Source organism: Lingula anatina, chromosome 1 (genome assembly GCF_051362555.1).
Source record: "Lingula anatina isolate TDL-2025a chromosome 1, LinAna3.0, whole genome shotgun sequence".
Lineage (NCBI taxonomy): Eukaryota > Metazoa > Brachiopoda > Lingulata > Lingulida > Lingulidae > Lingula > Lingula anatina.
In genome coordinates this window covers 18959466-18984610 of record NC_141767.1, presented here as the reverse complement: position 1 = coordinate 18984610, position 25145 = coordinate 18959466, and the positions used below count along the sequence as shown (strand labels likewise).

General features: G+C 34.4%; 2 protein-coding genes across 2 annotated transcripts in view; both read right to left on the bottom strand.

Annotated features, from left to right (window-relative positions):
* Nucleotides 1–10109, bottom strand: part of LOC106164220 (transient receptor potential cation channel trpm) — a 17068-nt gene extending 6959 nt beyond the window's left edge. The window contains exons 1-14 of the mRNA XM_087014109.1: nucleotides 9958–10109; nucleotides 8994–9066; nucleotides 8349–8449; nucleotides 6862–6996; nucleotides 6296–6349; nucleotides 5845–5976; nucleotides 5373–5393; nucleotides 4648–4916; nucleotides 4066–4294; nucleotides 3495–3671; nucleotides 2860–3096; nucleotides 2350–2478; nucleotides 1849–2097; nucleotides 750–924 (exon numbers count right to left, since the gene is read on the bottom strand). Of these exons, the coding sequence (XP_086870235.1) occupies nucleotides 750–924; nucleotides 1849–2097; nucleotides 2350–2478; nucleotides 2860–3096; nucleotides 3495–3671; nucleotides 4066–4294; nucleotides 4648–4916; nucleotides 5373–5393; nucleotides 5845–5976; nucleotides 6296–6349; nucleotides 6862–6996; nucleotides 8349–8449; nucleotides 8994–9051 (1966 nt within the window). The 5' untranslated portion in view covers nucleotides 9052–9066; nucleotides 9958–10109. The remainder of the gene's footprint in view (nucleotides 1–749; nucleotides 925–1848; nucleotides 2098–2349; nucleotides 2479–2859; nucleotides 3097–3494; nucleotides 3672–4065; nucleotides 4295–4647; nucleotides 4917–5372; nucleotides 5394–5844; nucleotides 5977–6295; nucleotides 6350–6861; nucleotides 6997–8348; nucleotides 8450–8993; nucleotides 9067–9957) is intronic.
* Nucleotides 9954–25145, bottom strand: LOC147764056 (transient receptor potential cation channel subfamily M member 3-like). The gene is made up of 7 exons (XM_087014118.1): nucleotides 24843–25145; nucleotides 20202–20281; nucleotides 14914–15082; nucleotides 14425–14638; nucleotides 13977–14101; nucleotides 11251–11422; nucleotides 9954–10144 (listed from the first exon to the last, which is right to left on the bottom strand). Exons 1-7 carry the CDS (start codon nucleotides 24993–24995, stop codon nucleotides 9954–9956), a joined length of 1104 nt encoding a protein of 367 aa, XP_086870244.1. The 5' UTR covers nucleotides 24996–25145.

The following is a 25145-nucleotide window of genomic DNA, read 5'->3' as shown; positions in this document are numbered from 1 at the left end:
ACTATATGTATAATAGTAGTTCCATGACAGGTTATGATGTAATCATTCTGATACATAAAGTGAGTTTTCATGTTCAGGTTTTAAGTTAGTCTCAATCAAATTGCTGTTCATCCTTTAACTATCTAAAATGCTACTGGGAAATACACTACATGTAATTATACTAGAGCAACAAAAAAGAATCATCCAACCTGAACACAGTCACAAGTAAGGAATATGTATTTTAAACATACCAAAAACACTCTCAGATATTAAACGACAAAAGAGAGAAATATATGATTTTGTCAAAATTAGGGTTTGTTGCACATTTTTAAAATTAACTTAACATGTCTGGCCAAATTGTATATCTGAGGACATCTTGAAAGGAAGCTAATAGATCAACTGTAATATTGCAAGAGATTCATTTATCCTCACAAACTCACAAAATTCTCAAAATTATTTTTTTTTACCAAAATAATCCAAATCCTAGAAGCATTCTTTGGCTATATGCCATTTGACTTCATATATTTCACAGTATCAGAGTACCACTGCTGTAGTGCATAAACACTAATTTTCCAAAATTTCCTTTCAAAAATTTCTATTTTATCAAGACATGACAAAATCATCATTAATGTAAATGGTTATCATCATAATAATTGTATGAATATTGTAAATATGCACAATAAATAAACTTAAGTTACTAAATTCAAAGAATAAACAATGCTAGAAATGACTATTAATACCCCATCAAAACTAGTCAGTAGAAAACTTACGATCAATCTTATCAGCATACACTTCACCATATAACATGAAGTAAGGCTCCAGAAATACTTCCTTAAGAATATTCCAATTTGGTTCTTCGTTGGGAAACTTGATAGCTTGGCGACACACACCAAAGCTCATGAGCACTATCAGCAATATCACAATAAAGTTGATCATGTCCACAACCTGCAAGACAAGTTGACTTCAGTGGAACCTGGGTTTTGTAACCCACTAGTTCATTAAGCAGTGTGTGGCATTCATTTATTTGTAATTTTCCTCATAATTTAAATTCAAATCTTTAAAATGTCTGTAGATCAATCTTGGCTGTATCATCTCAAGTTAACTTAGCTGTATTTGTTGCTTTGACTGGATATAGATCCAAAATGTTTCAAAATCTCAAGTATTGTGAGGAAAGCAAAGTAACGTTACACGATATATGTGATCTGCCATGTTTTTGCCTTGATGTCACCATGTGTGTATGTGTGTGTGTGTGTGTGGGGGGGGGGGGGTGGGGGGGGTGGGGGGGGGGGAGGGGGCCAGTCACTAGGTCAACTAGGACCTGTTGTACAAAAGTGCTAGAGCACTTTTAGACCAAAATATCAGTCTACTTTGATACAAGAAAAAATTGGTAGTACAAACATATGAAATACCTCTCCCACTTTAAAAAAGGAGAGGGCTTATGTTTCAGCTTATGTTAAGTTATTGCGTCTTATTGGAGTATCATGGATGCATCTTGAACTGAAGTAGACCAAATCTTGAGACTACACTATTAAACTTCGTAAAACTGGTCCCTGAAGCTCTTCTGGATGACAATGTTCTATTCAACTAAATTTTTTGAAACCGATTCTTATTTGTAGAACAAATAAAAGAACTTAAGGCTCATTCCCAATGAAACTTATGATCTGTGATAGTCAATCCAACTGTGTGAGGACTATCAGTGAATGCAATCAGGCTAACTTGGCATAAGGTTGAATAAAGAAAAGCTGGTAATTACACAAGTACAATTAATGTAAGCAAGAGTCCCCCTGGAGTTGGATCCATCTGCAAAGATTGATAATTTCATTGGGAATGAGCCCTTAAATGTGGTGAATAAAACATGTAAGTACTCACCATTTTGCCCACCATCATAACATAAGGACCCAAGTGCTTGCTAACACTGAAGATGTCTAGAATTCTTATGTACCAAAAAATGATGTCCACACTGAACACCACATGGCCGTCTTGAATGTAGGACTCCATATTGCGCAGCACGGCACCAATTATATACAGGACAATGGCAATGACATCTAGGATGTTCCAAAAGTCTCCGAAGAAGACTGAAAATTTCTGCAATGCTTTTACTGGCTCCGATGCTATAATCTGACAAATATAAATCAGAACATATGAATCATTTTACAGTATCAAGTATTAAAGCTAATGCTTAAATTGAACTGTTTTGGTTAAAATGAAAAAAATTAGGTAGAACATTTTTTTTCTTTTTTTTTAATTGCAACAGGCTCCTACATTTTCAATATCTTGCTGGAAAAAATAATTTTCAAATTTACTCACAGTTCACTAGCTCTTTTATGTACTGAAAAAATCATTTATAAATCATCATGATTCAAAACATACCTCTCTTGCTTTATCAATGGCTAAAGTAAAGATGTAAGCCATGACGTAAATCTCTACCCATGAAGGCTTTGGTGGAGTTTTAACCAGAACAACATAATTGAATGAAGCTAGGAAAATGACATAGGCCATCTGGAATTAAAAAGCATACACATGTATCCTAATGACACATACAACAAGTACATCATTATCCAATGTTCCTAAAGTTTCTATGAATGAAAACTGAGTAGATAATATACTGCCTGGAATATTAATATATTCTCAGTGAAATGCAGTGCACTTTTCATATGTGTCAAACACTAGGTAACATGAGCAGCATACCATTCATCTTCTTCTTCATAAATCTTGAAACAAGTTTTTTTTCTTTATGACAAAAAAAGAGATATTCTTGAATTACAAACCAAACAATAAGTCATACACAATTTTGATCCACCATCTTTTGTTGTGATTGCAAGCTTGAATGGCTGAAAAAACTTTTTTTGAATTCATACTTCTTTCTCTATGCCTGCTTACCGTATGCAGCCAAAACTTGGTGATAGGAGCAGCATAAAACTCATACACTTTCTTCCCCACTCTCAATGGGCTCTTTTTCTTCATGAAATCTGTTACTCTATGGACTGTCAAGGCACTCTGGTCCAACAGAGGACCATTAGAGTTCACAGGGGGGCTGACGGGACTGTTGACAGGGGAGGTCACTTCTGTGGCATCTGCTGACCTGTCCAAGTTTTGTCCTTGACTGGCATTGATCATCTGGAATGTTATATTTGTATCTTAAATAATATCAGTTGTATTTCTGTTACTTCCAGAGGCATAAATTCCAAAATCAGAATGAAAAATTAAAACTTCTTGAAGTACTGACTGTCATGTTAACACATATAGAATTTCTAAACACCACCCTTTGGCAAAAAGTTTTTTTTAATATTCTTTAAAAAATCTTGTCAACATAACATACCAAATAACAGTAACTGGCAAGCATAACTTTTTTCAAAACTTAAGGCAACATGTTTTCATATTATTCAATAAATAAATAAATGAAATAAATAAATAAATAATAACTTTGTCAGCAAAATAACTAAACAACCATTGGTGATGAAAAGTAATTTTCATTTATGGTGAATAAACAATGAATTCAGAATGTATATACTTACCTCCATCTCAATGTCCTGCTCACCATATGATGACCTGCGGCTGACATTGGACTCTGTGTCAGAGTCCTCGATTTCCCCAATGTGCTCCTCCACAGTCTGTGGCATTAACTGCAGCTCCTCCTTACTTTTATACTCCAGGGCAAGCAGAAGAGGGGGGATTAAAATACCCATCAATACCTGACCATCAAAAGAAATCAAGAAAAAATTGGATTATGATAATAAATTGAATAAAAAAAAATGTTGCAGTCTCTTGCAGACAAATTTGTTCAAACATAACAAACACACTCACTGCACCCTGAAATTGGCTTCGACAATATTTTATTTTATGCGGAAATGTGACAACATTGAAATCAAACACATAAGTAATTTTTTTTACTAATCCAATTTGATACTATTTTCAATATTGATCATTTTCTAGTTTAAATCCCATTCAAAATCTCTTTCAGTATCTGTATATGCTAAATCATTTTTCATACTATTCTAAACCCCTTTCCATGTAAAAATCAATCTTGATCATTTTCAAAAAATCAATTTCTATTTTCCAGTCTGCTTCTCTGGGTTATAGTATCACCTTCAACACTGTGTACTTCCTCATGTTCAATCCTCCCATCCACATATCAGTGAGCAGCATCTGGCAGCAGGGGTGGGCCAGGAACTCCCTGTGGACGGCTGACACAGCCAGGCTTAGGCAGGTCTGGTTACTCCAGTTCTTCAGTTCATAAGTCAGTAACTGCTTGGTGGCATCTGCGTCCGTCTTGTAGCACACCTCCAGGAGCTCCATTGTTATGTTCTGAAATTCCCTATAAAAATCAAGATGACAGTTTATATAATAATTACTTACTTGTGCAAAAAATAATCTCAGGAAAACAGGCACATAAAAATTGAATTCTAATTGCTATATGATATGTACAAAATAAACAAAACTAATATAAAACCTATACACTTTTTAATTTTAGATCCAGAATTTTCCTAGATTATAATATTTCAACAAACAAGCCAAAAATGTACAAAGAATCTTTTAATAATCTACTGGAACAATTAAGGCAGAATAAAACAATGGACAGTAGATTTAGACAAATTTGCCAAATTGCCCAGTCTGACATTTGACAACAGAAGGGGCCAGTGCCGACATTACAAACTAAAAAGCACTCACTTCGAATAAGTCCGTAACTCCTCAAATATCTCCACCTCCAGGTCGTCCTGTTCCGCCTCCCGTGTCATGGTCTTATAGATCTTCAGAGCCACCAGTGCTTTAGCCATGGCCTCCTCTCCGTGCTGCCACATACACATGGCCATCTTCTGCCTCTTCATTAGCACGGCCCAGACCAGCAGCTCATTGAATGGGTACTTGAACACGTCCTGGAAGTCTATCAGATTGCCAGGCATGGGGACTGTGGCTAAAGCATTGCTGATGTTGTGGCCCTGTTGTGAATGAAATGTGGCATTAATAACGATGCCACTGACAAAGTATGTGGATTTCTAACATTAGGATTTATGAAAATAAGTGTGATATAATGAAGCTCTGAAACGCTTTTAAGCTTAAAAGTTAATCACTTGAATGAACTGGCTGATGTGTATATAACAAATATAATAGCACAGCATCATAGTTCATATCATATCTGTTCATTTCTAGATGGAAACCTGGTTGAAGCTTTTCTGAACCAATCAAATGACAAGTAGTAAAAACAATACAGTTATGTGCAAAGCGCTCTTGTGCAAGGGTAACACTTAGCTTTTGATCAAATATTGGTGATAAAACAACCTGCACATTTGTGAGCCACGTACTGCAGCCTTGTAGGTAAAGGCTATAAGCAAATGTATCATTTTTTAAAAATCAGTTACAGTTTTAGTTTGATAAAATTTTTGAAGGGTACACACCTGAAAGATCTGACTAGGCGACTGGCAAGGGTGACAAACAAGAAAAGAGAAGCAAAACACAATATTATAGAATACTGTATATCAGCACACAGTGAGAGATGTAGACTGCACAACATATACATATTTTATAAAAATATATGAAAGTGTACATGTATATTTGCATACATAAAGTGGTTCTGCTTTACTGCTTTAAGTGTGTGTGTGTGCAAACATGCACACGCACGAATATGTGCAATCTACAACTCTAAAACATGACAACAATATATAAATGAAATGCAAAATTTTAAGTGACTATCAAAAACATAGCCTTTAGCCATCAAACTAACATATTATATTCAAAGTGCATTTGGCGCATTTTAACAGTAGCATTAACTTTGGCAGTGCGAAAGGGGGAAAAACTGTTTCTAAAAATGAAGATTACAACATTTACAGTGCAAAGTGCACAGAGGTTACAACATTGCATTGCCACTACCTTCTTCATCATGGCATTGTAAGTAGTTCTGAACTTCTTCCTGCAGTATGAGGCTCGGTACGCCCCTCCCATCAGGTAGTCTATTACCTGGCCAACTTCCAGGAGTGTGTAGTGGGCATGCTCGGGGTGTTTCTGAAAAGTTGATTTTGTTCCTCTGTTAAATCTACCTTCAGTAATGATGTACTGAGAATTGCAAGCAAGGAAAAAATATAAGTTGTACTTTGATATCAATAAAATTTCATCTCAAACACGTAACCATTTATCTTGAAATTCAGTCACAATATGAATCTATATTTTATTTATTACTCTGAGTCAACAAATCAATACATTACAAAGATCATAGCTTTGTCACAAATTTGCACCATTTTCAAAGAATCTTCATAATCTGCTGGAGGAAATATTAAGCAAAATCTTAAAAGCATTTGAGTATTGATTTAATGTGAGTATTTACCTTTTTTAAGACATTAAAAGTCCTAAATGGAACAGAAGTTGGTGTGGCTTGCTTCTGGAAAGGAAACAGAAGGAAATAAAATAGCTTTTCTTGGCAGCAAGAATTCCAGACATTTTCCTTATTCCGATATTAAGGGTCATTCATTTTTATAATTGTTTTCACAAGTCTGGGGGAAGGGGGGTTAATGCCCTATATGCACTTTTGAAAAAATAACACAAACTATGATCTTCACCCCCAGGAATGTGCTGGCAAAGGTCATTGTATTTAGCTTTAATTTATACCTTGTACTCTCTGAAAGGGGATGGGGGTCTACTTTTTGTAGACTTGGGAAAACGATGATAAAAATGGATGGCCCCTAGTGCCATTTTCCCAACAAATGTTGATTAATCAGCATATTATCTTCCCCACGTTTTACTTCACATTCACAATAACAAAACCTGAAATCTATAAGGAATATAAATGAACTGATAATTTTTATAAATTTCTGTGTTAAAAGAAAAAAAAAAGAAAAAAGAAAGAAAAATTACCCTTGTGCTGGAACTTAAATGCTAAAAGTTTAAACTCACAATATTATAAAGTTCCTCCAGCCTGGGTATTGTAAGAAACTTCTGCATACTGACTCCATTCTGGAGCAACAACTTTACAAAGTCTACTCTATCATTGGTCAGGGCATCCATCATGGCATGTTCAAGTGCTCCTTCCTAAAAAGGAAATTTTGAGAATGGTTAAAGTCCTCTTGATGCTGAAGTTTAAGCATTTTTTATCTTGAGGACCTTGTATGACATTTAATTGAGTCAAGTCAACTTTCAGTTCCTACCATAAATATAAAAATGGAGATAATGGAGATTATACATGTACTTATAAAAGTAGACCATTTTCAAAATGAAACTGGTAAAAAATTGGAATTAAATAGAAAAATAAAGCTTAGACATTATTCACTGAAATATTCTCTGAACAAAAGCAGTGAAAAGCTTGGAATTAAATTGAAAGATAAAGCTGAGACATTATTCACTGAAATATTCTCTACAAAAGCCTTGTCCATTCTCAGTGAACTTACAACCATCACATTGTCATGTGGTCAGATCTCTAACATTAGACTAACTTATATGCCTTATGGTGGCCACTATCAAGTCCAATTGACCAATTACAATGAGAATCCTTTATAGCAGCATTAAATATTGTAAAAAGTATTTGTTGAGGTGGGTGTTCCTTCACATTTAAGCCTAAATATTCTGTTTTTCTTCCATAATTTATTAAGCAACATCCTGAAATAAATCTCTCAAATCAATGTGCTCCTTAACAGACAAGGATAATATTCCGAGTATGATAGAGTCATGCCATTTAAGATGACTGATCACCAGGCAACAAGGGTTTCAGAAGACACTGGATAGTCACCTCTCTACTATCTCCTTATCTCTGTGGTTTCCAGTGTCTGTAACCCAGAGTGTCACCAAGTGACAGCTAAACCAAAACACAACGGCTAACAAAGCATGACATTTTCACAGTGTATATATTTAGAGAATTTCTCATTGAACAACATACATACACGTACCAGACTAATGAAGCAATTTAACTTCAAGGTAAAACATGTAGAAAAACAGTGCACACTTTGTAGACTCTGTATTGTGTTGAGCCACACATTGAGGATCAAGTTTAAACAGCATGTAAACCCTGTGGGAGTGAGGATTCATCTTGGATTACCATGCATCAAACCCTCAATAACAACAACAACATCACAGCCTTTAGCAATTCTAATCTACCAAGAGAGATCTGCCAAAGACATTTAAATGCCAAAATCGTGTTCATATCAAGACTAACTTGGACCAGAAATTGATGCAGCCAACAACCAAATGTTTTAAACTGTGTTCACTTCAAGAATAACTTTAACGACTAGAATGACCAGAAAGTACGTTATTGAGGAGGAGAGAGAGAGAGAGAGAGAGAGAGAGAGAGAGAGAGAGAGAGAGAGAGAGAGAGAGAGAGAGAGAGATGCACTTTTTCAGAAAAAAGGACCCCTTTGAAATTGCTGGCTATACATGCGCCTGTCACTTACCGGCCATTCCCGTCCATACACAAAGATGTGTTTTTTGGCAATGTCCACCCTGTTCCAGGTTAGTGCTAAGCTCAGTTGGTCTGGGGCACTGGCATTCTGACCTGAAACAAGGAGACATTATAGTCCATATACAGCTTTTAATTAATTTAGATTATTACATCAGGGATGTATAGGGATCCAACCCTTCATACACATACAATGTATTCAAAGTTTTAAAATAATACAAATAGCTTTTGTTTCAATGGTGCTGTCATCAATATATACAGAAATTGTATTAAATGAAAAGGTGTGGCAATTTATTTCTCTTTTTCTCTTAATTCATCAGAAAAACTGCAACTCATCATAATAACTAATTGTCTTTGAATGTAATTTATCTAAAAAACAAAGCATGGGGTTCTATTTTGCGATTACTTTGCAAACAGTAAAAGCACAGACAACTGCGAAATACCACTACTATCTCACAACAAAATTCATGGTTTCACTTAAACATCATTGGTTTTAGCCACATACCTCTCTGTATAAGATCGCTTTAAGGGATAACTATTCCCAATCATTAACCATTCATCAAGTCTTCCCAGACATGTAAAGAGTACTTGAACAGCTAGATGGTTTCTTGCAGTCTGGTTTCAGAGACGGGTTTCTTACCTTTCAGCAGTGCAGTCAATATGGCCAGATCGATGTCTGTATTTTCTCCTTCTCCCATTCTGAATACTGTGATCTATAAACACACAGAGCAAAAAAAATTATTAAACAAATACAAATACATAACAGGAAATTTTGCAGACAAAATAATAAAACATGTATGAATATTATATCTTCAATACTCCAAACCCTAATGGCAAAATATTCTGCAACTGTAAAAAATAAATACTTCTTTCTCATAGATATTTAAAGTTGATAGCAGTGTATAAAAGATTAAGGTGAACAAGAAGTATTTGAAAAATGAAAAAAGAGAAAATTCTTACAGTAACTCTCTAAGAAGCTTTTTCAATTCAAGCCACACAGAAGAAAAGATGTAAGTTATATTGAGGGGAGAAAGCAGTTGCATAGAGAAATATACTGTGGAAAAAGTCCATTAAATATATCTCACCAATTCTTTCTTATTCACTGCTAACATTAATTCCATGTAAAGTTTCTCAGATTCCTCCTTGTTGTATTGGAAAGTTTTCTCTATTGTAAGAATAAGCTGGCTCTTCACAGCTTCAGGCATAGTACTAAAAAAGTAAGTATCTATTGAAAAATCTCTTCTTCCTAAAGATGAACTACCAAAAGTGACTTTTCTTACCTTAATCTAGTAAGTTAGTTAGTCTTCTGATGTAAACCAAATAATAAATAAATCTAATTGCATCAAAACTGAAATAACAAAATCATGGTGCCTTATTTTTACCATAATGACCTAAAGCATGCAATTCCACAAAGCTGTACCAAATCAGAAGACTAAGCTTAGAAGAATAAGGATAGAGAATCAGCATGTCTTGTCAAATAAAATGGTAAGACCTAGCTTGCTCATAAGTCTAGACAGTTAAGGAGATTAGGATATTGACAAAGTTTTAAAGAATTTTCAACACATAGTACCACATGATGTGAAAAAAATTGACCCAAAGCTCACCCATCCTCATTTGCATATTTATGAGTGAATGCCAGGATGTCTGCTGCCCTCCCACTCCCGTCACATATGACCACAGGGATTGGAGGGTCATCTGTCACACAGTCCAGTACTGTCCGAATAGTGTTTGTACCTCCTTCAAGAATCAGAGAAACCAGAGGAACCCCATGGCCCTTCACGATGCCACCAGCTGGAAAAACAGTATTTGTAGCATATATTTCTTTTCCTCCTTTACTTATTTATTTATTTGCTTATCTATTTATTTTTTTGCAAGCTTGATCCAGTTGGGCAATAATCATATAAGCAAAAATGAGTATTAACAAGGAAAAATGAACAAAGTTCATAAAACAGGGAAATTAAGCATAAATGAGGGCTAACTGGCTTATAAGAACTAGCAGCACTTCATAATTAAAACCGTTACAGTCATACAAAGAGCATTAGCTTTTTGTACTACAAAAAATTACTTCTGGGATTTTTTCTGGAACTTGCAATAATTTCCAAATTCTCATGGAGACTGAGATTGAAGAATTGCATTTGTCAGGACATAAGGAGCAATTAAAAGGGTAGGTTAAAAGATCATAATTTTCTGAGCAATTTTGGATAAAGTACGCCTTGCTGATAAAGAGAAAACTGCGGAAATTTCCAGGAAAATTAATTTCTTTTGCTACATAAAGAAAGGTCTAATGTGCTTTGAATGCCTATAAACTTGGCATGTGCTGATACCCATACTAAACAGGCTTCAAACAAAAGAGAACCTGTTAGATATTAGTTTGAAACTGGGAAAATGTCACTGACTGTTAGAGCTTATTAGTATTATATTCATTTTTCATTTCCTATCCCAAAGTAATTTCACCAAGCCAGGTCTATAGTATAATATCAAACACAAAGCAGGAGTAAATGAATTTATTGCCAATCTATTTATGAATGAATGAATGAATGGCAAGAACAGATCATCAGTGCCAACCATGACTTGTGATGAATATTAAAATAGTCATGAATGTAAGTGCTTTAGGGTCAATAACCATCTCCCTTGTGTCACGCAAAAAACATCTTTTTATCTGCAAAGATTGATCTGTTAAGAATTGACATCAAAACATATTAATTCATAAATCTTGATAATTCTTAGTATTTTTTCATATACATAAAATAATATGAATACTATGCATCCCTGTGTGAGTGCATGCATGTGTACATGCATTCACGTGTGTGTGTGTGTGTGTGTGTGTGTGTGTGTGTGTGTGTGTGTGTGTGTGTATCTGTACATACATCAATGTCTGCGACATCAACACTACGTACCACTAGTGATCTTCTGCAGTGAGATGACTTTCTCAAGTTTCTTCCTCAGCTGTATTTCTGCGCCATACTTCCCGACTGTCCCATTATCCACCAGAAAGAAATAGGAATGATACTGGTTCAGCACAGCATAGTGGCTGTGTGATGGAGCTATAGCGTGATATGGACGGACAACCTGAAGAATGAATGTTGACCATCTGTTATCCACAGCCATGAAAATACACCAAAAATGTGCACCAATATAAGGAACAGGTAGAGCAATTAACCGAGTACATTTTCTCTATAAAAAGATGGATCTACATGAGAATAATGCAGCAGTGGGAGCAGCATGCACATTCCTTTTACAATGATGGATTGTAGACCTAATATATTATTGAAATGTATATTGGCTCTCATATATATATATGTTTATATATATATATATATTGTTGGAAATGCCAATAAATACCACCAATAATGCACCAATAAATAAAAAGTGCACTAAAATGTTAATGGCAAAATGAATATTCATTATCATAACAATTACAAAATCAAAGTAAATTATGAAAAAATGCCTGATTCATTCACTACGCCCTTAATTCAGTCATTGATATAAATTACCATGATCAAATTTGTTCATTCTTGGTTGTAAAATGAGCATTTCAAGTCAAACAGATGGATAGAGAGATAATTATGACACATGCTTCAAACATTTATTGTTACAAAACATGGTATCAGCAACTAACAAACAATTATTCAACCAATGTACTACTTTGAATTATGTTCATGTATAACAAAAGAAGAACAAACACTTTATCTGTGCTTTGATTTATATTGTTTAAATTCCAGAACATTATTGCCACTTGAAAACATACATAGGAACAGTAAATACATTGTATAGAAATGCTTTTTAGCTGTAGATTTTTAATTCATAAGACTGAAATTAGGAACATGCTGGTTTTGTAATATTAATGTCACCTCAACTGGCTTCAAGAAACACAAACACATATCTTGAATAAATTATTTGAATGCCTTCCACATCCTTCTGGTGTGATATCCCTTCAAGGAGGTAGTGGATAATGAGTCTGACGCAATTAACAGGTTAACATCATTAGCACATCTCTTTATCACTCTACAGTAATCAGGGATATGACTTTTAAGTTCCTTAAAAGTCGGAAATCTGCTAATAGTCTGAAAAATATTATTACTGTTGTAAGTGCCAACACCAACCAAAAAGACGATAGAGGGGAAAAAATCTCATCCCTGTATTATTATCACATTGGCATGACAACTTCTAACTAACCTAGGAGTGTTCATTCTTTGCCACAGTTCCACAAGTAATGTTAATTATTTCTCATAAATATCACTGGTGCACACTTCTGAATGCTTGTTATCTGGACTAAGCCCAGGGTTCACTGATGCAAAAGGCACAATAAGGACTAATTGTCTGTAAAACACTCTTCACCTTACATTAACCTTCAACAAGGAGTGCTAATCCTTTCCTGGAAATTTCAACAATTTTTGCTTCAGGTAGCGTCCTTTTGCTACACTATGCAACAACCTCACAGATTAGCGTCAGGAGCTGGTGCTGGAGATCAATCAATACAAATCGGTTTTATCAAAAACAAGGTGCCACAGCAACAAAATTTGCATGGGTACCTATTAATTTTTTTTTTTTTGTTATCTATCTCTGCCTATGTACTGGAGAGCATGTGTAGGAGATATGGACTCTGAATGCACTTCATCTGTGAGGAAAATGGAAAATATACGCAAAAACTTAAATTCTCCATTGGGTTCTATAGTAATTGAATCCAAAGTTCAAATCACTATAGCAACAAAACTTACATGGGTACCTATGAATTTGTTAATCTTAAAATGGATGCAACTGTGTCAACTGTGCATGTAAAAAATTTCAGAAAAATTACCTTCATCACCAATTCAATCTAAAACCTGTGACAAAAATGTGTTGAGACTGATACAAAAAATGTATATTTTTATGGTAAATATTAGGAATTGTGAGTTCAAAAACAGGTTTACAGATCATAACTTTCTTTCAGTTGATAAAGGGAAATTTTGCTGAATTTAGCCTCTTCTATTTGGTTACGTAAAGGTCGCAACCATGCATTTCGGTATGCTTTTTAAGTTTTTAAAAAATATTACTAAAAATGACAAACACAGAATGCCACACTGAATTTTCAATCTTTTTTCTGATTTAATGAACATATAACTGAATAACCTGCATTAGCAATCAAACAAACAAAATATATCCATTTATAGAACGTTAGGCTATGGTTCTATGAATAGATAAATTTTCTTGTAACATTTTTTTTTTACTTTTTAGATAATATGATGGTAGTTGCAGTAAGATTTTTGTATTTGTAAGTGAAACATTTTTTTGTATTTGCTCTGTGATATTTGATATCATATACCATGTGCTATCAAAATTGAAATTGTATTTTTTACATTGTACTTATTATTATTATTATTATAACAACAATAATAAGTATATTGGGAATGTTTACTGATAGTCCCTATTAGTGAAAGATTGTACTTAAAATCTTTTCAACAAATTAAATATGTTTAAATGACTAACAGTAACATGGCCTTTTCTTCAATAAAAAACTCGCAAAAGCCAATTAAAATAAAAAAGAAAAGAAAGAAAGGTCCACTTTTCAGAATATCTTTGAAACTGCTGGCTACGTGCCTGTTAGCACATACAATTTCAACACTCAGGCAAATAACAGACTTACATCTTTTCCTATCAACTCTTGTCGGTTGTGGACGATTCCCCAGGGTGCTATACCAATAGTTACAATGTTATTCCTTGTTTTTAATGACTGTTCTCCTATTCCTTCTCCAACATGTCTCGTTACACCTGAAAGAAGAGTTTTGAGATTAGTGTAGAGAATATATACAGCAAACAATAATTTGCAAAAATAATAAAACACATCAATACTGAGATTTTAAGCAATAGATGATAACAAAAAGGCAAACTCTGTGACAATGATGAATGAAGATTTTTGTCTATTTTTGGTTGACAGGGTTTTCAAAATACCTTTAAAACTCACCAGTGCTGGTTCTACATGTACCTGTGACAAGGAGTGATGCCATAAAGACAAACAGTGATTTTAATTTGAATTTTCTTCTTTAATTATCGTTGGTTGGTTAAGGTTTCAGAACTCTCTAGCAGAAACCCACCAGTATTGGTTCCCCCGGTGACAATCCAAGCACCTGTGGTATTGGCCGCCTTGAGAAGACCTTTCCTAAATACCCTCTTCAGCTTGGGCTGGAGGTCAAAGTTCACTATGCCCCCATGGACCGAGATGAGGAGCTTTGGGAGCTCCAGGCCCCAGTGCTTGGTGAGGAGGTGGAGTAAAACCTCTGGCTGGGTTTCATGGGACATTCGTACATACTGCAAAAATGAACCAGTAAATCTTGTTATTTACTTGCTAATCTTCTTGTATCTTTTCATATATGAACTATATAGTTTTTAAAGGAGTTTAAAATTATCTCCAGTACCATGAGCACATATTTGAACATTTTTTAATATTTTAACAATTTCAACAACATGAAAAAATCAACAACCAGAAACATTTTTTGCCTAATTTTCAGTTCTTTAAGAAAAATATGTCAAGGTCAATATCATGTTGAAGGTCATTCTGAGGGTCAACATAAAGGTCACGTCACCTGGGCTTTGGTAGGATGTGGCCCGCCTTGGAACTCCAAGGTGCCAAATGCATCTGTGGGCAACAACTGTGTGTGTTTCCAACAGTCCCAACGCACAGAAGAATCTGGCAGCGGCAGAGAGATATCTGAGGTGACGGTGTGATTTTTCTTGGCACGCCCACATCCACATCTAGAATAAAAAGAATTTTCCAGCAAGTCTTGTCATTCAACTTGATTCAAGGGTTACTGCAAAAGTATCATTTCTTGTATACACAGTGTGATTCTTCTTTTTCATGTCTAGCCATTCAAGAATATTTGCTCATCGCTCATCCATGCATTTAAGTTGACCTTTATGTTTTGACTTTTCTATAACTGTACAGGGTAGATATCAAAAGATCATTCTGAAACATCCCATTACATCTGGCATTTATGTTTTGTTATTATTTTCCTTTATTAAGTAAGTACAGCATATGCAATTATGTAGGAGATTCTGATACTTGATGTGTTAACCTTTTTTTATATACACTGAAAATTCCACACAGTTAATGGTACATGCTTTCAATACCCCAAGCCAGCACTTTAAGTAAAATGAGGTCCACCGATGGGAAGCCTAAGCATGATAAAACTTAAAAAAATAAAAAAAAAGTCAAATCTACGGGCAGGCTTAATAACATATTATTGATACACAAAGTGCAGCTCTACTAATGCAAATCTGCATGACTGTATCACTTCACCTATTGCTAATACTGTGAGGACAAAAAGTAAATTAAGGTAACTGTGATCGTCAAAATGGCAGAGACTGTAGTCTAGAAAATTACCCTCCAGCCAGAATATTAGAAGTCTAGCTTACACCACAACAGTGTATACTTGACTTGCAAATGTATTTCATATACATCATGTACACTTCACTTATTGATCTTTCCATGATGGTGATTTAATTATGTTATAATTGATAAGGTCTGCTACATGCTGCAGAACATCAGACACACATGTACACACTATAACACAAGGAGTGGAAAAAGTTTTAAAATCTGTAAGCTATATGGCAATCATTTACAGAAAACCATGTACCATAAAATAACCAAAAAAAAAAGTGTCTTTACGATGACAAAAACATAATGATATACACATAAATTAATTAAGAGGGCATAAAGAATTTTAATACTCTGTACCAGAAATTAGCTGGGTGATGTCATCATTTCTGAAAACTCTGCCTGCAAAAATTCTTGCTGGACACATGGGACAGAAATGTGCACCAAATTAGCCATAAAAATATCAGCAAATACCTTGTGAAAATAAATTTCTCTGCAGCCATGGTAGAGTGGTAGTATGTTTATTTGTTATGCACATCTGCACTACATACAGTAGCGGTATGACTGACAAGGTTTGATCCTTATTTACACATTTAAAATAAAAGTTAAGAAGTTTTTAAAATGCAGTTCACATGACTTTGAAAAATAGGTCAAGGAGAATCATCAATATCCACATCTCACAATATATATATATAAACTGATAGAAAGATATGTCAAGGGCTTTGTGTACGAGTGTATGAGTACTAAAATTCATAGGAACTTAATTATTGAAAGCTGTAGAAGCAGATTGCATCCACTGATGAAAACATTGACAACCCCTCTGCAGTATATTCACCTGTCTTTTCCTATGGGGAGTATAAATACTGCAGATATGGCAGCAGAAGTATAATTAATATTTGGTCTTTCCCAATTTGGTTCCAAACTGCCATTAATTCCCATTCATATCTGCTATCTGGTATCAGCAGATATTCCTTATCAAACAGGAAATGTGTTAAGGGAAAAGCTGAAAGTGAAAATTAAATTATTCCTTGTCTGTTATTCCTACCACATACAAAAATCAATGTCTGGTAAAGTGAACAGACCAAAATTATACAGCAGACATGGTGAAGTGGGGTGAAAGGTCATGGTGCCCTTAGCAAGTTAATTGGGATGATTACAAAATGTGCAATAATATGCCAACACACACAGACTTAGAGAAACAACCACTTATGAATGCCCCAGGGCACTTGTACAATGTGTAAAAGACTTACATATTCATTTTTTCCAAAGCACTGCAACTTAATGCCTTGTGTTCTAATTTAAATGGCTCAATCCCCACTCAAAGGAAACTTAAAATATTACAAAAAATAGACAATCAATATTTTCAATATATTTCATCCTAAATTGAAATGCCTCAGAATTTTTTCATTTTTTTGGGGGGAATATCTAGCTTTACAGCAGAACTGTTACCATGGGTTACTTTATATAATGATCAAATCATTTATAAAAGAATACACATAATGTGTGTTTGTGTGTGTGTGGGTGGGGGTGGCAGAAGAAACTTAAGAATCCTTTAATTGGCAGGTGGTTGAAAGACTTTATTTGCCAAAGTTAGTTGGACCAATCTCTCAATATTATTATCACTTTTTTCAACAATAATTAAGAAACAAGGTATGGGGGTGGAAGAAACTCTACACCAACATATTGCTTCAACTGAAATGTGGTTGAAAGACTTTATTTGCCATAGTTTTCTTAATATTCTGAGCTATTCATAGAAAGATAAATCATATGAGGGTGTAAGAAGCTTTAGACTTTATAGACAGGTGGCTGTACCACTGTATCTACTAGATATCACTGCCACTGGTCTCAGAATCTGCCCCCAAAGGCAGAATCAGAGAAAAAAATCTGAATATCAGCTTAGGAAACAGTTGGCATTAGGCTTTATATGACTCTGGGCCAAAATACAACTTGAAGATCTTGACTACAAAATATATTACACAGTGTACATGATCTCAGATTTAGGACAAATTGGACTTATTTTTCTCATGATACCTGCAGTTGCATTTATTTTCTCACTGAAAGTGAGTCCTGATATAAATATATCTTTGTTAAGGAAATGGAACTTGCTTATTTTCAGTTATCAAAAATATTTGTCTAGAACAGACTTAATGTCAAATTAAAGATTTAAAGACATCGTGCCAATGCATTTTTATGCAGTTGCCATGGCTTTACATTATACAAGGTGAAAAAAAAGCAGGTTGGGTTTGATGTTTTCCATGCAGAACTAAATGGTGCTCAATCTTTGAAATAAAAGGAAATTTCAAATGGCTGACAGGATATGCAATCACATGGACAGATTTAACTCAATACATCAATCCAAAATGTACCTGGGAACTACCCAGGCTCAATCTTATAAATAACTTGGCAGTAATGCTGGCAAATGTACAGACAGAATCAAAAAGATGAGAGGACAGAGAAGCATATCGTGAGCATATTGCAATACACTAATTTCTTCCAAGATTTATACTGAAGTCATCAAACTGCACAAAGAAAAGATTAGAGTTTCAGAAGTATTTAAGTTTAAAGGAGCATAGCAATAAGTGTGAAGTGTTATTGAAAAATAAACACCACTTTCATCGTTGTAGATTTCTGAATATACGAGTTACCTTAATATCAAATGCCAAAGAAGACTTTCTGTCATTACTTAAAAAAAAAAAAAAAAAAAAAAAAAATCAAAAACATAATGGCATTGGCACAATGGTGAATTTTCCACCCATATTAATGCTAAGTTCCATGCCTGCAATCCATGAACATAGAAATTATTTGCTCCCTTTGAAGTTTTTCTCTTGGTTTGGGGTACCATACCGCTTTGACAACTTTGGGCAACTACTGTATAAGTGAATCTCATTTAGTTTTAGAGATAAAATCAGACCTTTAGAAAAAGAACAATTCCCTGTAAAAAAAAACTTGGTCAAAGGCTGAATTAGGGGTGACATTTTGGATTTGACATATGTTAATTAAATTTCCATTCAACTTCATTAGTAACAATGTGATCAGCTCTTACTTTAATCAAGTAAATGTTGGCATGCATGATCCCCCCAAAAAATACCTGTTTATATTCACAGTGGCATAGGAAACAAGTACGTGGCTCTATCCAGACAACTGTTTGAATATATCAGGGATGAATTCACATTTAGACAATACCATCTGAATTTTTAAAATAAGTTTGGACAGGCATTTTATATCAGAGTAATAAAAGCTTCCTGGCAATAAGGTCTCCAAAATGGAAATGGTTTGTTCTGAGAAAACTCCCTAGAGTACCTGCTATATTATTAATTGCATATATCAAAATAAATTATAATATGATGAAAATGCAAACCCACTGACTATATGTTGGCTGCCTTACTTCATTATCTCCACAATTAGTATAGCTCATAACATGCACTTTGTTGCATTGCTATTCAGCTCATATAAAGAGTGTATGATACTCAACATTGGTGTTCTGAGATTTAGAATAAAGAAAAAAATATTATAGGTAACAAATTGTAGGTTTCAAAAGTATTCCCCACCTGAAATATTATATTTGCCTTTTCCTAGTTTTCCTAGTTTTCATGCTGTTTTTTACCCCTGCCAAGGAGGTGATGTTTTTGGTTCCGTTAGTTTGTCTGTCTGTCTGTCTGTTAGCAACATTACAGAAAAAGTTATGGACCGATTTTGATGAAATTTTCTGGAACTGTCAGAAGTAGGCCGAGGAACAGATAATTAGTTTTTGGTGGTGATCAGGATCATTAATTAATCAATAATCAATAATCAAAAATCAAAAAACTAAATCATTATAGAATGAAAATGTAGTGGTGAAACTGCATTGGGTGGAGACTTTGCTGCCTTGGCGGAGGTCTGCGCTCTCAGAGTGCTTTTCTAGTTGATAAGGCAATGATTTCATGGCAAGGCACATATTTTTTCCATTGATAATGTTCACAAGAACCAACCTTCACCATTATCATGAAAAATTGCAATGACATTTTTAAGTTGTTTGGGTTACATAAATGTCCTTCTTTTACAACAAGATCTTTTACTTTGAGTTATTCTATGATGCAAAAGGAAGAAACATGAAAAACAAATGAAGCCAATTCCTTTTCAGGGGGAAATCTCACAGTATCTCCATATCACTTTGAAACAAACAAGGCTTCTAACCTATATTTGTCTCATTGCCTTACCATGTGATAAGGCTGTGTTTGATGCAAATTAAAAAGAACTACTTCAACTTATGTACACGTATTCCAATTTACCACAAACAGTGGGTGATCAGTCAATTAACCTATCAGATTGATCAATTTTATTCCTTAAGTCTCTTGTGATTCCATACAAAATCCACCAACACAGAATGTCAAGAAGTCTGCATCATGTGAAAAGAATAAAATTGCAGAATTGGATATGCTAGTGAGTTGATGCAACATGGGATTCAACCATTGAATCAGTACAAACTGGTAACTGGATCTGACCATCTTAATGGCTTACCTGTTGGGATCTTTTTGACTTCTGACAAAGCAAATGCATTCCCTCTTGAAAAACACCTTCTCAATCCACGACTTCTGAGCCTAGAAAACAAGAAAGTATAGAGCATAAAAAACATGATAGGAATATTTCAGAAAAACATTGATGGACTGGGTATACTGTCAAACTGAACACTGGCCTTCATTCAGCAGTTGATATGTTGAAGATAAAAAACATATATACAAAAACATATTGTAATTCAGTTCAAAGATTCATCAATGTTCTTTATAAAAAGTGAAAGACCCAGAAAGGACTATTTTTCATTTTTTGAATCATTAAGTTAACTAAATGTACACAGCAATGCAGCTGCACAAGAGTTAAAAAAAAAAAAAAACTCATGACATATTTTCACGATTAAAAGAATCAATCATTTCCAGCATTATACATCACACCATTGCCTATCATTCAGCAGCCAGAACTCTGAAACAATTCATCTAAGCTTTAATTTCAACACCACAATGCAAGACTAAATGAAGCAATAAAAGGAGAAGAATCATGCCCTCAATATTCAATTAGGGTGCGAAAACAACACCATAGCAACACTTCAACTTGAATTTAGCATGAACATGAATGCTTTATTTAACACACATACACCCTAATACAGAGCAGCCTAGACATATCTAGCTAATCCACTATATTCATTATCTATGCCTACTCTAAATTTTACATATGCTCCTTTTTCTCCCTTATTTCAAATCTTCACAAATTTTGTGTTCACGTTTTGCCGTCTGATAAGACAGACGCTTCATTCACTAGAATCATAAGTACCCTCAGCACTCAAACTGGTGGTACTATAAGGGTGATGACACCTGTATGTTGTTTAGGTTACATTAACATCTGACTTAAACACTATCTTTTATTGCGAGTTACTTATGAGAGCCATGGGAAACAAATTCAGGATTAATTATGTCACTTAAGGCGTAAATTTAATTTAAATTTATTATTGAAGAGGGGAGAAATAAAAGAAAAGATCACTCACTGTGATTGGGTAGTATAAAAAAAACAATCAGAGACAAAAATGTCCCACTGGTGGCTCGCAACACCATCCAAGGAAATTCTATCACCTATTACTTCCATATCTAATATCAGGTCCCCTTAATTAACACTACCATACTTGTTAAATCACTGACTCAATAACAGGACAAAATTTCAATTACCACGCTTTCTGCTACAGACTTGCACTGTGACTTCTTGGACGTTCTTCTGTCACAGACCATGTGGACAGTTTCACTTAGATAAACCGATCTGGAGTCCACAGACCAAGAATCCATTTCACTCAAAGAGAAGTCATCCATTTTCTGCTGCTTCTATTCAGGCAAGAAGGTCATCAGCCAAATGTTACAAGTTCCAAGGGAAAAAAATAACCTCGTTATTTGTACTATGTAAATCTAGAAGAAGACCCCTTTTGTTCCATCTTGTTCCACGCAGATGCCTCGATTTAAGTAAATAATCTGCTCACTCGGTTTATAGAGCAAAGAAGCATAAACATAAGGTAAAAATATCTCTACATTTTTCACAATCAGTCATATCCAATGGCACAATTGCAGTCTATCAGCTTCCTATGATTGTTCACCCACTCTTGTAAGTCTGCACTGTAAAAGGATCCGAGCTTGAAGAAATAATGACCTACTCAAAAATTAATTTTCCATGGAGCCTTAATAAAAAAACGAGATGAACACCAACAGTAGATGGTATTTTCTTGCTTTTCACCAAATACCCATCACAACAGAGTTTGTCAATCATCCTCAAGGAACCTTTTATTATTTTGCAGCAGTTTACTGTGGGGAAATGCATTGTGCTGTAAATTCTATCATTTTAGGTACTGACTTCTTTTCACTTTACATTGTCATCTTGACACTATAAAAAGATTTGGACTTCATGAAACCACTGACACAAATAAAGTAATTTTTACTGCAGCTCTAATCACTATCAACAAATTAATCATTGGTTATTAAATAATAATTTTACCAAAGTGTAAACTATTCAATTCACAGTCTGTTGGTGCCTTCAAGTAATCTGCACATTTTCAATTTCTGAAGACAAGACAAAAATATTACACAGGGTTTCTCTCCACTATGCATCTTTTTCCCATAGCAGACATTAAATCTCAATGCTGAAAGCAACCAATGTACTTTTTAGCAGGTGCCACAGAAATGATACTTTCAAAAATTATTTCTTACAACACAAAATACAAATTTCCAATATTTGTTGTCAACAAGTCAATACAGGCAACAGAAGCATTATTTCATTTTTTTGTCATGAATTCTCCATTAAACTAATCCATTTATCTGAGTGTGTGGAAACAGTATTATGTATTTTTCACATCGATACTACCTAATGATTGTCCCTAGGGCAAATAAATTTCAGTCCTACAGCATTTCTCTTTCAGAGCACTCACACAACACCCGTTTAACTAGCTTACGGTATACAATGAACAAGGCAGCAAAGCTGTCAAACGTACAGACAAAAAGCAGAAAATAAAAATGCACAAAATAGGCTACTGTCAATTCTGATGCAAAAGTACATTATGTTTAACTGCAAATTCAACATCAAATTTTAATTATGCTCAACAGGTAATACCAATGTATAAAATGTGTAACAAACATAAGGCTTCAGGCCCATGGGAGTTCAAGTTCACACTTGAAAAATGCCAGAATGAGAAAAATGAAAATTTCACACAAAATTGCATAAATTCAATAATATGTGATAACCCAATTGAGCTGGCTTTCTAATTTGAACTGCATGCCAATCCTAAAAATCATACTTGTAAGTTAAAAAAAAAAAATAATTAACACAGTTTTCTTTTCATAATGTTTGTAGTAGCAGTGCAAAAAGATTTTTGTCAATTTTGATATAACATTACATAATAAATTACAGAATAATTATCACCAATTCTTGATTATTGACTATAAAAAGCATGGACAGAAAATTTGATTACCATTCGGCTTCATGAAACATCTGTGTCTGTACATAAAAATGGAAAGAGAAACTTGGAGTGAAGCCATATGAAAGACACTATATGACAAATATCGTCATTCCAGAAAGGCCACCATGGAAAGCAATTTCCCCATATCATCTATTTCCATTATCTGTAATTAAGTGTTTCTATGCAATTTATTATGCTTTATCATGCAAATATCTTCTCATACCTCAAGAAGAAAGAGCAACTTCACCCCTTTGAAATCATCATTAGACTGATCAGAGAAACATGTAAAATACATTATGAGAAACAAATGATTGGAAGTATATAAAACATATCATCCTTCTTTTTATATTAAATAAATTGAACATATATTTCAAAATTCATTCCTCTGTTTTCTTCATCATACTGATTATTATTTATTTATTTAGATCTCCAGAAGGTTGACCCCTTTTTTTTTCAAAAATGTATACAGAGATGGTATATTTAAGGTAACCACGGATACTGCTTTATACTTAAATGATATTTTTTATTTAAAAGAGAGACAATGTGCATTACTTTTATATAGCAGAAACTTCAACAATTTTCCAGTGATCATCATGGTGTATCTTATTCAAATTTATGTACTTGTACTTTATTTCTGTGCATTGTTTAGAATGTATTTATTGTCAATGTGGAATTTTGTATCTCATATGAAGTGCTGTTATCCCTTTAATTGTATTCAAACAAATAATGGTAAGATTTTAAAAACACTTACATAAGACTTAATGTGATCTGAATTTGCTACTTTCTCCTGTTCTGACTTCACCTTGTGGTTGGTCATGAGCATGGTAAATACTATTGGTCTAAGATTATTTTCACTTTGAGCTGGAAGTGAGCATAGAAATGCCAATAAGTTCTGTTCTTTTTCTATATTTTTATTTTTTAAGGTTTTAAAAGGCCAATTAATTTGAAAGGGAATTTGTATAAGTATTCAAAACCAATCTCCTACGACACACAAATATTATCAAATTTGCTTCAAACCTATCTCTGCCTGTAAGCTATTCAGATGTTCTCTGTCTTTAGCTTGCACCATCCTCAATGCAACTAGTCTAATGCAAATCATTTTCAGTGACATGGTAAATCAATCAGGAGATGCACAACTGACAGCACATTACAAGGAACCAGTGAGAAAAAAGATGCATGAAAGATCAGCCTTTCCATCTCAAGTCTTAAATCTCCTTCGTATTGAATTCCCAATCAGATTTTAAACATGATCGTCTAACTGTTTCAGAATCACAAAAAGAACAGTATCTGAAGAGATAAGGACACCCCCATGAAAAACATATTTGACACCATTCATTTTAGGCAAATTTCCTGTCAATCAAGCAGTGACCACATAGTGCCAAACATACAATGTATATTGTCCACCAACCAACAGTAGCAATGCAGACACCAAGAACCATCTTGGCATAAGAAAACATTTTAATCTTGTGATGGACTTGTGATGATACCAATCTAGAAGTGTTTTTACTGATGCAATATTTAGGCATACCAAATAGTAAATTAAGCTATCCCCTCTCCTGAGGACACCAATCTCCTTAATTGCACATCAAAAATATATATATATATATATTGACAGTCTAACAAAAATGATGCATTTTCTTGATAAGTATAAAAAAAAAAAATGACAGTGAAAATTTTACCAGCTCTGTCACGTGCACGGCTACACTTTGTGTCATCTTCATGATGTCCAGATAGGACTGTCGGATGTCCCTCAGTTTATTCAGGTCCATGCTGCCATTACAGGTGCAGAGTTGAGAACAACACTTCTCCTTGGGGGAATTTGATGGGCTCATCTCTGCCGGGATACCAGTTGCAGGGTGCACCAGAGAGGTTTATGAGCCATCACCTACGTAAATATGGACCTCGTGCATTTTACGACACGGATCTTGGTGCATATTATAACACGGATCTCGGTGCATGTTACTGGGAGGTACACAGTCACA

What these genes read in the sequence shown, in the direction of transcription:
- LOC147764056 (XM_087014118.1), bottom strand. Translation starts at nt 24,995, where the DNA reads ATGAGCCCATCAAATTCCCCCAAGGAGAAGTGTTGTTCTCAACTCTGC. An exon ending in AGTCAAAAAGATCCCAACAG is followed by an intron (nt 15,083 to 20,201) that starts GTAAGCCATTAA and finishes TTTTTATTCTAG; the next exon opens with ATGTGGATGTGGGCGTGCCA. An exon ending in AAGAGTTGATAGGAAAAGAT is followed by an intron (nt 11,423 to 13,976) that starts GTAAGTCTGTTA and finishes TTCATTCTTCAG; the next exon opens with GTTGTCCGTCCATATCACGC.